The sequence below is a fragment of the Schistocerca piceifrons genome, chromosome 1 (assembly GCF_021461385.2).
Source record: "Schistocerca piceifrons isolate TAMUIC-IGC-003096 chromosome 1, iqSchPice1.1, whole genome shotgun sequence".
NCBI lineage: Eukaryota > Metazoa > Arthropoda > Insecta > Orthoptera > Acrididae > Schistocerca > Schistocerca piceifrons.
In genome coordinates this window covers 1,089,537,331-1,089,553,523 of record NC_060138.1, presented here as the reverse complement: position 1 = coordinate 1,089,553,523, position 16,193 = coordinate 1,089,537,331, and the positions used below count along the sequence as shown (strand labels likewise).

At 40.3% G+C, this 16,193-nt stretch overlaps 1 protein-coding gene across 5 annotated transcripts in view; it reads right to left on the bottom strand.

The window, feature by feature from the left end:
• LOC124774933 overlaps nt 1-14,600 on the bottom strand; it is a 53,880-nt gene extending 39,280 nt beyond the window's left edge. Inside the window, exons 1-3 of one of the 5 annotated variants that reach the window (XM_047249643.1) lie at nt 14,171-14,600; nt 781-831; nt 574-708 (exon numbers count right to left, since the gene is read on the bottom strand). In XM_047249643.1, the coding sequence (XP_047105599.1) occupies nt 574-708; nt 781-831; nt 14,171-14,209 (225 nt within the window). In that variant the 5' untranslated portion in view covers nt 14,210-14,600. Of the gene's footprint in view, nt 1-573; nt 832-14,170 lie in introns of all 5 variants that reach the window. The other 4 variants (XM_047249661.1, XM_047249653.1, XM_047249633.1 and 1 more) reach the window with 4 other exon arrangements.
• Between the last annotated feature and the right edge of the window lie 1,593 nt (nt 14,601-16,193).

Sequence of the window (16,193 nt, the reverse complement as noted above, 5' to 3'; positions counted from 1 at the left end):
GCTACTGCCAGTGAAGTGCCTTAATTATTTGGAATAGATTTTGCTGCAATTGATCTGGGGTTTGCAATCAAGCCAGATCCTAACTCCTTAAAACCTTCAGACTGCAATATGACTTCAAATTTTACCTCATACTGAGTGCAGACAAAACTGTGAAGCACACTGCAACATTTTATGTTGTCTGTAAGCTTAAGTGAGACATTTAATTGTCAATGAAAAATCTGCCACTTGTTGGATAACTTTTCAAATGTACACTCAATAAGACATCTCGGTCTAGTCAGATGGTAATTAAATGTGCAGATTACTGAAGATAAAGTTCTTTCAGCAAAAGACCACATCACATTCTTGGACAATCTGAATCTGCAAATTCCACCGATATGTCTTTATGCTCCCTGACAGCGGAACATCATTTTTAAAAGTTAACACTCACTCTCCTCAATAGATTCCTGTGAGATGTTGGGAATACTCCTGGCATTGGTAGTAGAGCTGCTGGGATTAATGTTTAGTTGACAGCATAATAATGAAATGTGGAAACAGAAACAATATGCTAAAAATTTTGATAACAAAGTAGTTTACTTGTGACTCTACAGAAGGATGGGGACTGTCTTCCACTCCATCAACCTCGTCCTGGTCTCCGTCAGAGCTGTTGTCAGACTGCTCAGACCAGTGTAATGGACTGGCACGCACTCCCTGCAAAGGCCTGGCATGCACCTCCTGCAAAGGCCTGGCATGCACCTCCTGCATAGGCCTGGCATGCACCTCCTGCATAGGCCTGGCATGCACCTCCTGCATAGGCCTGGCATGCACCTCCTGCATAGGCCTGGCACGTACTTCCTGCAAAGGCCACAACAGTAACTGGAGTTAGCCATAAATATGGTGTGCTGCATACAAAAAAGTGCTTTCCTTCACATCAGATTCGATAAAAATAACTCAAATTTAATGCCTATCAAACATAAAATGTCAAACACTGGAAACTCCAGGTAGGAATATCAACAATGAAGGAAAAGGCAGATTGCTTCTTACCATAAAGAAGACACATTAAGTTTCACACAGGCACAATTAAAAGACATTTACACAAACCTTTTGGCCAGTGCTATCATCAGTGACACATACATCAGAAACATTAGCAAAGTCTTAACCATATTGTGGGATACCACACTTACTGTCATTGGATTTTTAAATTTGCACAACCTGTCAGTTAAGTTCTTTTAACAACAGTAGAGTAGAAAAACTGCTACATGAGTGCCGGTACCAATCTAGAGTATCTATGTTATTGGCCCAAATATTGGTACCCAACTATAAAGTTCTTTGTGCCTACATTTTACAATAGCTGAGTCCAATAGCTTGCAATCCCCATTCCTCCTCTCTCATTACAACCACTGTTACTGAGGGTGTAAGACAGAATATTAATAATAAAAAAACTGTTACATTAAAATAGTAAATAATTGCTACGTGTATCACCTGGGGGCGGGGGTGGGTGGGAGAGGAGAGAGAAAGAGAAAGGGGGAAAGGGGCGGAGAGGGAGATAATTCAGCAATTTATAAAAACAAAAAGCTGTAGAATCTCTGATTTACAGATTGTTTTAAAAAAAAATCTGCTTAATCACAAGGGAGACAGACATTCAGTAGAAAGGGTAAGGCTCACAGTGATGCTGGGAAGAAAAACCACATTCATTTTGTCTCTATTGGTGAACTATGATTTTTTACCTCTTTAACACTGTAACTAAACATCCAGCACAGTTATGATCTTAAACATTTGCATACAAAGAGAACGCACAGAGATACTGATTGAGTCAAAGGGTACATTTGGGAGAGGCAGCTATTACACACTGTTCCTCTACACTCCACTTCTCACTGCCAGTAATGATAGTTTTCTTATCTTATGAATCAATGGCAGTAGCACTGCTATAGCTACCGGCTGCAAATCAACAACTTACTCAGTACATGGGAAAGATGCACCTTTCAAAAACTATTTCAGTTGTAATATGCAGCAACACTTTAACTACTGTAGGACACACCATATTTATGTTTGTCAAAATTTACTTATCAAAAAAATTTCTTTCGCTGTTGATAAAATGCCCACACATCCAAACTTCAGGGTCCTCCACACTGCAGATTTCAGTGAGTAAAAAATTTAGAGGTATATGTTTCCCACCATAGCAATTTTCATAGATGCTGTATATAATAAGCAAAAATATATTCACCGGAGATTTATTTACTGCGCAATACCACATTTCTGAATTTACCTTGCAGTTTTAGTGCATTAAATATGGAGTGATCATAAACCCTCATCTTATCATGCCATTCCTTTTAAAGTCCTGTAAAGTTTCTTTGTAGAGAAGATTGCCTGGAATGTATGGAGTGTTGGCATTTGGGTTGGCTCTTGAGTCACGTTGCCTACTGGCTCCATGTGAGGGCGGCTTCTGCCAGGGTTGCTCTACCACTGATGATCTTGTGTCCCTCGAGTCTGCCATCTGAACAGCCTTTTCCAGGCGCCATCACCTGGTTGTCATCTTTTTTTGATATACAAAAAAAGCGTATGATCTGACCTAGCAACAACATATCTTTGCCACATTATACGAGTGAGGTCTCAGAGGCCCGCTTCCAATTTTTATCCAAAATTTCCTGATGCTTCGTACTTTCCGTGTCCAAGATGGTGCCTCCCATAGTTCCCCCCATATCCAGGAGAATGGGGTCTCTCAGGGATCTGTATTGAGTGTATCTCCATTTTTAGTGGCCATTAATGGTGTAGCAGCAACTGCACGGCCGTACGTCTCACCTTCTCTGTATGCAGACGACTTCTGCATTTCGTACTGCTCCACCAGTACTGGTGTTGCTGAGCAGTGCCTACAGGGAGCCATCCACAATGCACAGTTATGGGCTCTAGCCCACAGTTTCCAGTTTTCGGCCGCAAATTCGTGTGTTATGCACTTCTGTCCATGTCACGTTGTTCATCTGGAACCGAAGTTTTACCTTAATGATGATCCATTCACAGTAGTGGAGACATATTGATTCTTAGGACTGATTTTTGACACCCGATTGACTTGGCTTCCTCACCTTTGTCAGCTTAAGCAGAAGTGCTGGCAGCACCTTAATACCGTCCACTGCCTGAGTACCACCAACTGGGGTGCAGATCACTCTATGCTGCTGCAGCTCTACAGAGCCCTTGTTCAATCCTGCTTTGACTAGGGGTGTCTGGTTTATGGTTCGGCAGTGCCCTCAGCATTGCGTTTACTCGACCCAGTGCACCTCTGTGGCCTTTGTCTAGCGACAGGAGCTTTTAGGACGAGTCTGGTGACCAGTATCCTGGTGTCGGCTGGAGTTCCTCCATTGCAGGTTAGGCGTACACAACTGTGGGCCAGTTACGTTGCACACATTTGTAGGTCTCCTGAGAATTTGAATTACGGTCTCCTTTCTCCACTCGCGGCAGTTCATCTCCCACATCAGTGGCCAACGTCAGGACTAACAATTGTGGTTCACGTGCGATACTTTCTGTCTGAACTGGAATCCTTCCCTTTACCACCTCCGTGGTATACACTTAGGACGCAGCTTCGTCTGGACCTTTCCCATGACCCTAAGGACACGGTTACTCCTGCTGCTCTCCACTGTAACTTCCTCTCGATTCTTGACGTTTTCCAGGGCTCTGAAGTGGTTTAAACCAATGGCTCAATGGCTGATGGCCATGTTGGCTTGGCCTACATCCACAGAGGCCATTTTGAACAGCATTCCTTTGCCCGATGGCTGCAGTATATTCACTGCAGAGCTGATGGCCATCTCTCGTGCACTTCAGCATATCCGTTCATGCCCTGGGGAATTGTTTCTTTTGCGTACTGACTCCTTGAGCAGCCTACAAGCTATCAACCAGTGCTACCCTCACCATCCTCATGTAGCGTCCATCCAGGAGTCCATCGATGCCCTGGACCGGTCCCATTGTTCAGTGGTGTTTATGTGGCACCCCAGGACACGTCGGCATCCCCGGCAATGAACAAGCTGACACGCTGACCAAACAGGCTACGCTGAAACCTCTTCTGGAGATGGGCATCTCTGAACCTGACCTGCATTCTGATGCATGCCGTAGGGTTTTTCAGCTTTGGGAGACGGAATGGCATAACAGTACACACAACAAACTGTGTGTCATTAAGGAGACTACAAATGTGTGGAAGACTTCCATGCAGGCCTCTCGCAGTGAATCAGTTGTCCTCTGCTGGCTCCACATTGGCCACACTTGGGCAACCCACAGCTAGCTCCTGCACCGTGCAGACTCGCTGAGTGTCAGTGCAGTGCACGGTTGACAGTGGCCAATATTCTGGTGCACTGTCCCACTTTGACTGCCCAGTGATGAAATCTTGGGTTACCGGACTCATTGCCACTACTTTTATCTGACAACGCCTCATTGGCTGATTTGGTCAGAACTGCAGCTCAAACACAGTTACAGTGCTATCATTAATTATTAAAGATCATCCATTGTTCAAAGTTATTGTCTACAGCAGCTGTCGAAATGTGTATCACTCTTTAATTGAAAGCACACAGAAATGGTGCAAGGTTCCCATTTGTCCTTCTCAATGATTGGGTACAAACAAAGAAAAGGAAGCCTGTCAAATACCTTGAAATGAAGGGAAGATTTTTATACTTTTTCAGAACTTCTCACATGCCCATTACAAGTGAACAAATATGATGAGCATACCAAAAGATTTTTTGGAAAAATGTGAAATGGGCAATCTTCTCTACAAAGAAACTTTACAGGACTTTAAAAGGAATGGCATGATAAGATGAGGGTTTATGATCACTCCATATTTAATGCACTAAAACTGCAAGGTAAATTCAGAAATGTGGTATTGCGCAGTAAATAAATCTCCGGTGAATATATTTTTGCTTATTATATACAGCATCTATGAAAATTGCTATGGTGGGAAACATATACCTCTAATTTTTTTACTCACTGAAATCTGCAGTGTGGAGGACCCTGAAGTTTGGATGTGTGGGCATTTTATCAACAGCGAAAGAAATTTTTTTGATAAGTAAATTTTGACAAACATAAATATGGTGTGTCCTACAGTAGTTAAAGTGTTGCTGCATATTACAACTGAAATAGTTTTTGAAAGGTGCATCTTTCCCATGTACTGAGTAAGTTGTTGATTTGCAGCCGGTAGCTATAGCAGTGCTACTGCCATTGATTCATAAGATAAGAAAACTATCATTACTGGCAGTGAGAAGTGGAGTGTAGAGGAACAGTGTGTAATAGCTGCCTCTCCCAAATGTACCCTTTGACTCAATCAGTATCTCTGTGCGTTCTCTTTGTATGCGAATGTTTAAGATCATAACTGTGCTGGATGTTTAGTTACAGTATTAACACTTTGGGTCCTGAGCCATTGCGTGCGGGTGTCTACCATAAAGACTGGCTGATTTTAACATATTTTAAACTACTAGAACTCATGTAAGGTTTCAGTTATAGCAATAAAATTACTCGTATTGAAAAACCTAGACTTTCTTGTTTAAAACCATATATAATACCTTTCTTTTGAATGAATACATACTTTTGACAAACGTTATTATTATAACATCGTTTCTGAAAAAAGGAAACATTGGTCAAAGGTATAGTCACAGTATTTTCTAGAAGGAAATTTTTTTTACTCTTCACAAAAATTGTAATTATGATGGATACAGTATGTCTTATCTACAGTAACCTCCTGTAACTATTTTAGGATGCAGTTTTGCTCTTTGTGTGGTAAATTTTGGAGCACGGCGTTTTGCACAATGCTATTTTACATTCACTACACTGGTAGCTTGTGTCTTTTCGCCACACTTTTCCAGTCAGTTTTTTTCCTCTCAGAGAACACACTACACACTGTTTTTGTTTCTGTTTCTTACCTACTTCTGTCTCAATCTTTTCCAGGAAATGATTTCCAGCTGACAGTCCAGATGGACCAGGTCGGGGTTCAAGATCTTTGCTTTGTGCAAGATCTGCACAGATAACTGTCATGAAGTGAGATGTTGTGTGGCGTTTTCCAGTAACCTTATTGTATAATATGCAGGAATTTACAATCGCCATTAGTATAACATGGAATGCCAACTTTCTCCACCAGTTCACAGTCTGATGTTCAAATGCGCTGTATGACAATCGCTGATCTAATAAGTCAACACCAAACTTGTTTTTATTGTAGTCCACTACACAGGCTGGCTTTGACTTCTCTCTTCCTCTCTGATCAGTGAAAGTGACCATCTCAGCAGTGTGCCTTGTACTTATCATATGCACATTTCTTTTGTCCTTCCAACAAAGTGCTAACATATTTCCTTTACACCTGAAAATAAGTTCACCTCATTGAAGGTTCGGATCTTTTATGGCACGAGGCAATCCCTGCCGAGATTTTCTTGTTGTTCCCACAAGAGCAGTTTTTGCAGCTTCCAGTTCTGAAGCAAGCATTGGAACTGTGTAGAATCTGTCCGTAAACAAAGTTTAGCCTTTTCCTGACAGATTTGCAAGCAATGTCTTTATCAGAGTCACTGTGTCAGACCTTTCACCCGCGTAAACAGAGAAATTCCAGATGTAACCTGTGTCAGATTCGGATAACATGTACAGTTTCATACTGTATTTATTTGGTTTTTGTGGCATGTACTGTTTGAAATACACACGACCTCAAAATTTACACATGCCTTCATCTGTAATTTTTTTGAGATGGTGTATACACACGCTGGAAATTTACACACACATTATCTAGGAGGGGTCTCACCTTGTGCGGCGGGTCAAGGCCAGTTTCTCCTTTACTCTTAGCTAAGGAATTATCACTAATGTGGAAAGTTTCTCAAAATAGAAAGAAATCTGTCACGGCTCAAGATGTTTGGACAGAAATTACATGACACAACAGGGTTCTTGGACCAGTGCTCTCGTATACGTGGTGTCACACTTACACACACATTTGGACTACAATTGCCAGAAATGTCCTTATTTCCATAAGTGTAACTCCTTTCCACTTTGATAATGAGCAGGTGGGTGAAAGGGAATTTGTGCTTCGTAATTTCCTGATGCATTGTTGAGCATACAGATTAGTTTGTTCCTTTATATGTTTCATCATACTCTCTGTCAGGAAATATGAAAAAAATTCTAGAGGTGCACTGTTCTGGTCTAAACTGACAACATTGCATAATCTGGATTGTACTGAGAATAGATCGATATCTGGTGCACAATCAGTAGTCGTCCAACTTTCCTCAGAATCGGTGTGGCGTGCAGGTCTCTGCTTCCCCTTCGCTGTAAGTCTCGCTCATTTTTCAGGCACAATATCGACGGGATAACTTGCTGCTGAAGTGCTTGGACACCTGTTATCCTCTTCTGAATCTATTAGAAGAGTATTATTTGCAAAAAAAATCATAATTACGTACTGAGAGATTTTTCAGTGAAAATCTGAACAAAAATTATACATGTTTTGTTGTCAGAATTCTTTACCTGAACTGCCAGAAACTTCTTCTTGAACATAGTCCACATCATCAGAGTCATCTACAATATCTTCCTCTGACAAATCAACGTCACTTTCTTCTAATTCACGATATAACTCACGAGCAATTTCTTTGTCCGCCAAGCCACGCTTCGCCATGTCGACGCTACTGAGACCGCGCAGGGGGGGAATCGCCGCTAACAAAACAAGACAAATAAAAAGGAAAGCACACTCTTCCACAGCATGCCCGCACCATCTAGTGACCAATACTCAAACTACAGTCCATGTAGCGCCTCCCAGACAAGCGGGAGCCATAAGAACGCACAAAGGAAGGAAGGGGAAGAACGAGAACATGCGCCCGTAAAATTACGGGCACCGGACTTTCGGGCAGGCCGCACCCGCCCATATTTTTACGGGCGTCGGCGCCTAAGTGTTAAAGAGGTACAAAATCAGAGTCCACCAATAGAGACAAAATGAGTGTGTTTTTCTTCCCAGCATCACTGTGAGCCTTACCCTTTCTACTGCATGCCTGTCTCCCTTGTGATTAACTAATTTTTTAAAACAATCTGTAAATCAGAGATTCTACAGCTTTTTGTTTTTATAAATTTCTGAATTATATCTCCGTTCTTATGGGTAATGTATGATGGCATGGTCACCATACTGGGTAAGCTTGGAATACGTGTCTCTGCCATCTTGGTGATTTCACAGGTCAAAGTATAGTACCACACATTTTGGTTATTCTGATGAAGGCACCCTTTTAGACAGACAACACGACATATGAAATACATTTACAAGACACCCTACCGCTTCACATTCAGATGAAACATATGCCATATGAACTAGTTGGTAGGCTTAACTCATGAATCTGTTAAATTTTCACCTTATTATGCCATCATCTACCTACTTCCAAAAATAAATAAAGCTGACAATGCACATTATCCCGTCGCTACTGGCTTTTAATGCTGAAATGAACATATTTCTATGTGGAAAACCCTTTGTTTGAAAATTTCCATCATTTACCCAGGACATTAACCACTTACTTGAACTCTTATTCATACATACTCCTACTGTTGACACATCACAGCATACTAACACTCCACGAGTATAATAAATGACACGAGCAGTGTGAGGGCATGCATTATTCTGTTCCAGGATGATCTTTTCAGGACATCTATTGCTCAACGCACAATGGTGTGTGGATATACCACACAGCATTTGTGGTTTGTCCATGTTCTAGAAAATCGACCAGAATCTGTTGCTGTGTTCAGTGCAGGCAGTTCACGGGTGTCTGCTAAGAGGCTTATCATGGATACCTGTGTTTCCACCTCTGAAATGTTGACCCATGTTAACACCGCTGGCACCCATGTAGATATCTCACTAGGCATGTTGAAGTCTGAAGTGAATTTTAGCAGCACATTTTCCACCTTTAACAAAGAATTCAATGACATTATGCGGTCTTAACGAAATATTGATGCCTGCCATTTCTGAAGTACTGCTAGTGGTCTTTTTATGGACACTGACATCAGAATATGGGGACATGTGGTGTAGAATTTTTAGATTACAATCCTGCAGTCGTATTTTTTATGTTGATGGAATTGGAATTTTAACAATGGGTTCTTGTGAGTTTCAGTTGGTCCTTTTAATTAACAAAGCAATACCATCCTGATGGACTGATAATATAATTAATGTGACGCACACAAGCCTCATGAAACATCCTATGGGTGACATCACTAATCACACAAAAACATTAGGAGAGAAAAAGTAATGGAACTTCCACAGGAATAGAGAGCTTTCACTTGGGATTGTTTGCATTATGAATGTCTTCAATCAAATAGTTGTTAGCACCAGATCACAGTGTGAAAATAGGGATTTTAATCATGGATGAAAATTGAACTGTTGAGTGAGCAATGCATTACCAATTTGGTGGTTTTGCCAACCCACAACAAAATTGTCATCTACCTAATATGGGCGGTCAGTTATTCGACAGCTCAGTCTGTCACCATAACTTCCACAAAATGCGTCTGTATAGTGACGTAACTGGTCAAAGCAGAACAGCTGTATCATGGTCTACAATACACTTATGATCTCAACTAGACCTACACTGATGTAGTAAAGAAAACAAATCAAATTTTCGTTCTTCCTCAATGGACAGCCGTAAGTCTAGAGAACTACACGATCCAAATCAGTGACATTGATTTGCAGTAGGATTTTAGAACCTATACTGTGTTCAAAGATTGTGAATTACCTCGAAGAAAAGATCCATTGTCTGACAGCCAGCATAGGTTCAGAAAATATCATTCTTCTGCAACACAACTAGCTCTTTATTCTCGCGAGGTAATGAGTGCTGTCAACGGATGATCTCAAATTGCTCACGTATTTGTAGATTTCCAGAAGACTTTTGATAACATTCCTCACAAGCAGCTTCTAATCAAATTGCATGCCTATGGAGTATTGTCTCAGTTATATGACTGGATTCACGATTTCCTGTCAAAAGGTCACAGTTCATTGTAACTGATGGAAAGTCATTGAGTAAAACAGAAGTAATATCTGGTGTTCCCCAAGGAAGTGTTACAGAAGCTCTGCTGTTCCTAACCTATATAAATAATTTTGAGACAGTCTGAGGAGCCCTCTTACATTGTTTTCAGATGATGGTGTCATTTATGGAGTGGTCAATCCATAAGAAGATCAAAGCCCATTGCAAAATGATTTAGACAAAATATCTGTATGATGCGAAACATGGCAATTGACACTCAATAATGAAAAGTGTGAAGTCATCCACCTGAGTATGAAGAGGAATCCATTAAATTTCAGTTGTGCAATAAATTGCACAAATCCAAAGTCTGTAAATTCAACTAAATACTTAGCGATAACAGTTATGGACAACTTGGACCGGAACGATCTCACGGGTAATGTTGTGGGGAAGGCAACCCAAATGATTGCATTTTATTGGTACAACACTTTAGAAGATGCCCCAAGTCCACTAAAGGTATCCCCACACTACACTTGTCATCCTCTGCTACAGTACTGCCGTGTGGGGATTACAGAAGCGTCCGATTCCACCCATCAGCTTTGACCCATGACATCACCAATATGGTGGAAATGACCCTTCTCAACGTCTCCAATATGGCGCCTTTAAAGTCATTACATAAATGACAACAAACACGAAAATACATACAAAACCAACCAACACATCTCTCTCCAAAAACATAGTCACACTAACGGGACCAGTGCGGGAAATTGGGGATTTTTGGGTGGGGGACAAACTAAATATAAACACGTACAGACGCACACCATGATCCCAAACCACACAAAACGATGACATAAAAACACCACAAAAAATTCCGCTACACTTACAATATCGACAGGAATCGAGCAGTTCCCTTCACCTACATAGCTCAACCGCAATTGTCAATACCACAAATTATGAGACCAACTACTTCAAAAATTATAATCACACCACAACTGTTGATACAAAAAAACCAGCACCTAAACCAACGAAAATTGGAATCTGACACTTCCCTTGACCTATATAGGTCAACAGCAGCTCATGACACCAAAACACACACCGCTACGTCACATTGGAATCAGATACTTTCCTTGATCTATATAGGTCAACAGCAACTCACGATACCAAAACACATAACTATGACACATTGCAATCTAATGCTTCCCTTGAGCTATATAGGTCAACAACAGCTCAATACCAAAACACACATAGATACAATGACAAACTGGAATCAGTCACTTCCCATGAAATATACAGCTCCGATACAACTGACGATATCAAAAAAATTGAAATCGAGTACTTCCCCTAAGATACATACATCAACCACAAGTGCTGATACCAAAACATCAACCACCAATACATGCAGTAAATAACACCGATCCAACAACACATAAAAACCCCACCCAACATCGTAACACGAACAACAGACCCTAAAAAAACTACTACTTACCATAAAAAAGTTCCAGTGCTACACACTAATCCCCAACTCGCATATTCTGCTTGCATACGCTGCATTTCACTATCACCGTCACAAGCCCAAAAAGTTGCAGAAACTTAATGATGGACAACATGTCATCTCCCATTTCAGCCCACAGACGCACTATTATACTAAGAAGTCATATCCATAACTAACAAAATAAGCCACAAATTGAATTAAACGATTTACCACGTGACAAACAGCAAACCAATAACATCAAACGACACCGTAATAACATAAACACAACGGGAACCTAATTCTTAACTCACTGACACTTTCCATTCTTCTATAGCAGTCATGACCGATAAATGCACACTTCAGGCACCGACACCCAAATGAACCCAGTACATGACATAACATGCAGACCATGTACACACCACCATAGGACACCACCGACTGCAACAAGACGACATCTGCAATAACACAACTCACTCAAACTAAAGTCTACACCATCATGACGCCACATACCACAACATCCTTACGCCTCAGACCAAAGCAGACGGGTGGAATTGGACGCCTCCATTGACCCGCTGTGTGCTATGGTATCCTTACTATGTAGGATTCAGGGAGGACATCAAAAAGGTTCAAATAAGTGCAGCTCATTTCTTATTAAGACCAAAAGGGGAAAGAGCGTCACGGACATGACATGTGAGTTGGATTGGTTATCACTAAAACAAAGGTGTTTTTTGCTGCAACAAGACCTTTTCATGTAATTTCAATCTCCAAATTTCTCCTCTGAATGGGAAAATATTTTGTTCATGTTCACTTACAGAGGTGCAGGTAATCATTGTCATAAAATATAAGACATCCGTCATTGCATGGAAAGAGTTAAGTGTTCATTTTTCTCATGTGTTGTTTGAGAGTGGAACAGTAGAGAAATAGTGTGAAAATGGTTTAATGAACCCTCTGGGGTACTAAAGTGTGAACTGCAGACTAAATGTAGATCATGCTGCCACACAGACATCTAGATTGGCCAACCTCTGCTCCCTTCACCACCCCCCTCCCCTCCCCCACAAACACCCTAAAAAAATAAAACAAGCAAAATCTTCCACAACCTGTACAAATAACTGTAGGTACTTGATCATAGACAATATTTCTTGTCATTTCAACAAGAAATGTCCTACTCATATTAATCTCCAACCATAACAAGCAAACGGCACTAATAATTCCAAACACAACAGAGAATCCATCAGCTCCAGTACACAAAATCAAAGTAACTAACTAGCAATTTGGACCAAACGCTTCCAATAACATCTGACACACACAACTCACAATGTCAAATGACTCGCTAACATAAAAAACAACTTATAAACATATACATCCAACACAAAGAGTACCACCCAAAACTGCCACCTAGAAATATGACCTGACTCAAATTGCGATGAACGTGTACGATTATCTGTGATGTTTCTTCAAACTGATTTCGAGGAATACACGTATGCAATGAATCCTCGATGTCTCACTAGGAAATGACAGTCGATGGACAGTTCTGTACAGAAACAAGCCTTGACTTGGCAGGTCCCAAATCAGATTGATAGCAACATTTATTTGGGGTCCACAAAGGGCAGGGGTCGCTTACATAAACAAATACCGTTACCAAAGAATGTTATTGTCTACTATTGCACAAGTTGCAGCATATCCTAAACCCAGTAATGTAACACAATATACAATGGTTTAGAGCATTGGTCAATTGGGGTAGAGAGTGGTGCCACAACTCCTATACAACACTGGTCCAGCATATGGTCAATCATGGATGCTCTGCATCACAATCACCTCTGAAATGACAACAAGCTCAATATGTTCAAAAAAGTATTGTAGTGACTAACCTCAAAGGCTTTACGAATGTCTACTCATGCAACAGACACAAATATGGCTGCAGCAGAGTGGATGAAACTAATCTTAAATTGAGTTGCATTCCCATGGCATAAATGGGTCAATGTTTTTAACTAAGAAATTTAATTCCCCTAAACCACACTGAGTTACACACAATTATGGGTTACTTTCTAACTTGCAACCGTATTTGTACAGCACTCTGAAAGGTTCATGCAGTATAGTTACCATATCTGAGTTCCATCAATTATGTAAATTATATCACACATCATTTTGTAATAATACATGAACATACCACCCCATAACAGTTAGATATGTGGTAATCCACTGAGACATTCAAACCTATCACCACAGTTGACTGGAATAAAAGTGTATACTGCAAGAAGTTTATGAAGAGAATGAATTACTACTCAATCAATATAATACGTGAGGAACTGGACAGACAGCAGATTTTTTAAAAAAACAGGCCTACTTATCTACAGAAGAACCGACCCAATGCATTTCATCCACATAAATTTACATTACGAACGTACTTATCTCCATTACAATTCCAAAGTGGGTTTCCTATTATCATATTCATGTTACAGACTTATCGGCTACCTAGTAACGTTATAATAGTGTCCGTGAATAAATCCAAACCAGCAAATCAGCTGTCAAATGAAATAAACTGTTATTATAAGAATATATCAGAGAATGAAAACTCTTGCAGTTTCAACGTCACGCATCAACTGAAATAATCACTGGCATTTATTAGACAACCCAGTTTCAAAATAAAATGCATTTTCTTTTGCAACGATACAACCTAATCGAGGCATTTTTCTGAAGACAGAAGTTAATTAAATCATATCGTAGTCATCCAGCACATACATTTGGCTGCATCGCGCAGCGTCGTAGAAGGCCAAATAAATAAATAATAACACACATGTCAACTTACGCGCTCAAGCTGTTCCGTACGAAAGCGATTCCGTGACATTTTACTTCTACTACTTTATGTTTACTTTCACAGGTAACACCAATCTTTCACTATTTCAAGTTTCAACATGTCACAGCACTCCACATTACGACACCAGCGAGTGACAGCCGTGAGCCGGGGAAGCACACGAACAGCTGTGTACGCATTGTGCATGTATGGCTGCGTTCCTGATTGGCTGCTGTCCATAGCTGAGACTTATGTTTTGATTGTGGCGTCGTCTGTTAGTGACTCGACATTACTTTTTCTCGCTGCTCTGGTCTAGCTTATAGTCTGTAGTATCAAATTTTGTGCTGTTTTACCCTTCTTAATCTTCATTTCATTACGTAATTTGTTATTGTGAATCATTGTGCAGGCTGCACGAGGATTTTATATTTTCCCTCAGTGTACTACCCAAAGAGATACAGAATACGGATATTCCAAAAGATAGACCTAATCTACAGGGAAAGGCCTTACAATACGGAAACAAATATAAAGACCACAATATTAAAAATAAGGTTGCAAATAGTTCAGAATAGTTATATAACTAAAAACTGGTTCAACAGCAAAACAAGTCAGGCAGAAGAAATACTTTTTTTTACGTTGTTTGCCAACTAAAAAGAAAACAAGGTATAAGGATGTACATGAAAAAACAAATTTTTCGGCAGCTATTTCATTAATTATTTATTATTGCGGCATGTGTTTCGGATTGCCTAACATAACTGACAAAAATATCACCGAAACAAGTGCAAAAAGTTTTTTCCATATTACAATGTTTCAAAAAGTACCCACAGTGAATTTCATTACTATACACAAAACTATGCTCTAAAGTTTCATCTCCTGTAATCGGACACGATGATCTCCCAGCCCGGAAGTTATAACTACGCAAAGCACCGACCTGGAAAGTCTACATTGCGTAATTAATAAGCACATTTAAATCGATAGAAATTAGTTTCATGTCACTAGTCTTGTACTTGCAGATCTCAATGCTGTGTGGGCTTCACCTCCTATGAAATAGATCAAGAAAGTTCTTTATGAACTGTACTTTCACTATTAATAAACTCTACTAATATTCCGAGATTTTGAGAAGGGAGGTCCACACACAGTCTAACATAACAGTCACGACACTCACTGCTGTAAAAGTTGTTGCCGTTTGACAGATGGAGCGACACTAGCGCTCCAAGCGGCAGGTAAGGTGAACGTCAGACGCATCGTAAGCATAATGTTTGTTTGCATCCATTTCCTACGTAATTTCCGAATTATTCGAGCTATTTTCTTGCCTCCGAGAGTTTGTGTAGTATCAGAAGGCATATATGTTTCTAAAAATGATTCTAAAATAAGCCCAAGTATGGACAAAAACCATGAATAGAGTGGCAAGATACGACACATTCGTGAAGAAACACTTGTGACATTGGACAGAATTGCAGCTTATCACGTTGATATCAAAAGAATATAAACACACAGATTCACATGTAAGATGCACAGACATGTACCTCTACATGCAAAAGCGATCGACAGCTCGTTTATCGTTCTGTAGGCCTACTGTGTTTGTTATTGTCGCCTGTTGCCACAAGTGCGACCTTCATCTTTATATTATTCTAGGTGGGACAAGCAACTGCCAAATAGTGGGAGAAATATGCTGAAAATATTGTAATGAGTTGACTACATTACATTTCACGAAAAACCAAATATTTGAATAATTTTCAAACAATCTGTCTGTAGGCACTTTCCTTGTCTCGTAATAGTTTCGCTCGAAGTCTAGCGATCTGCACATTCTGACACTTTACACGCTTTTGTAAGACACGAACAGCTGCACTTATTCTAACCACTTAATCGTCAAAGCAAGTCTGTGTTGATGATTCACACGAATCTGACACTGATACATGGAGAGTTGAACTGGCTGCTTCTGTGTCATAGGACTGTTTTACAGCTTTACATTGACTGTCGAATCTTTGTGGCAGTTTCCTCTTCATCGTCAGTTGCGGTGGCTTATTTGGACCGTCAAACA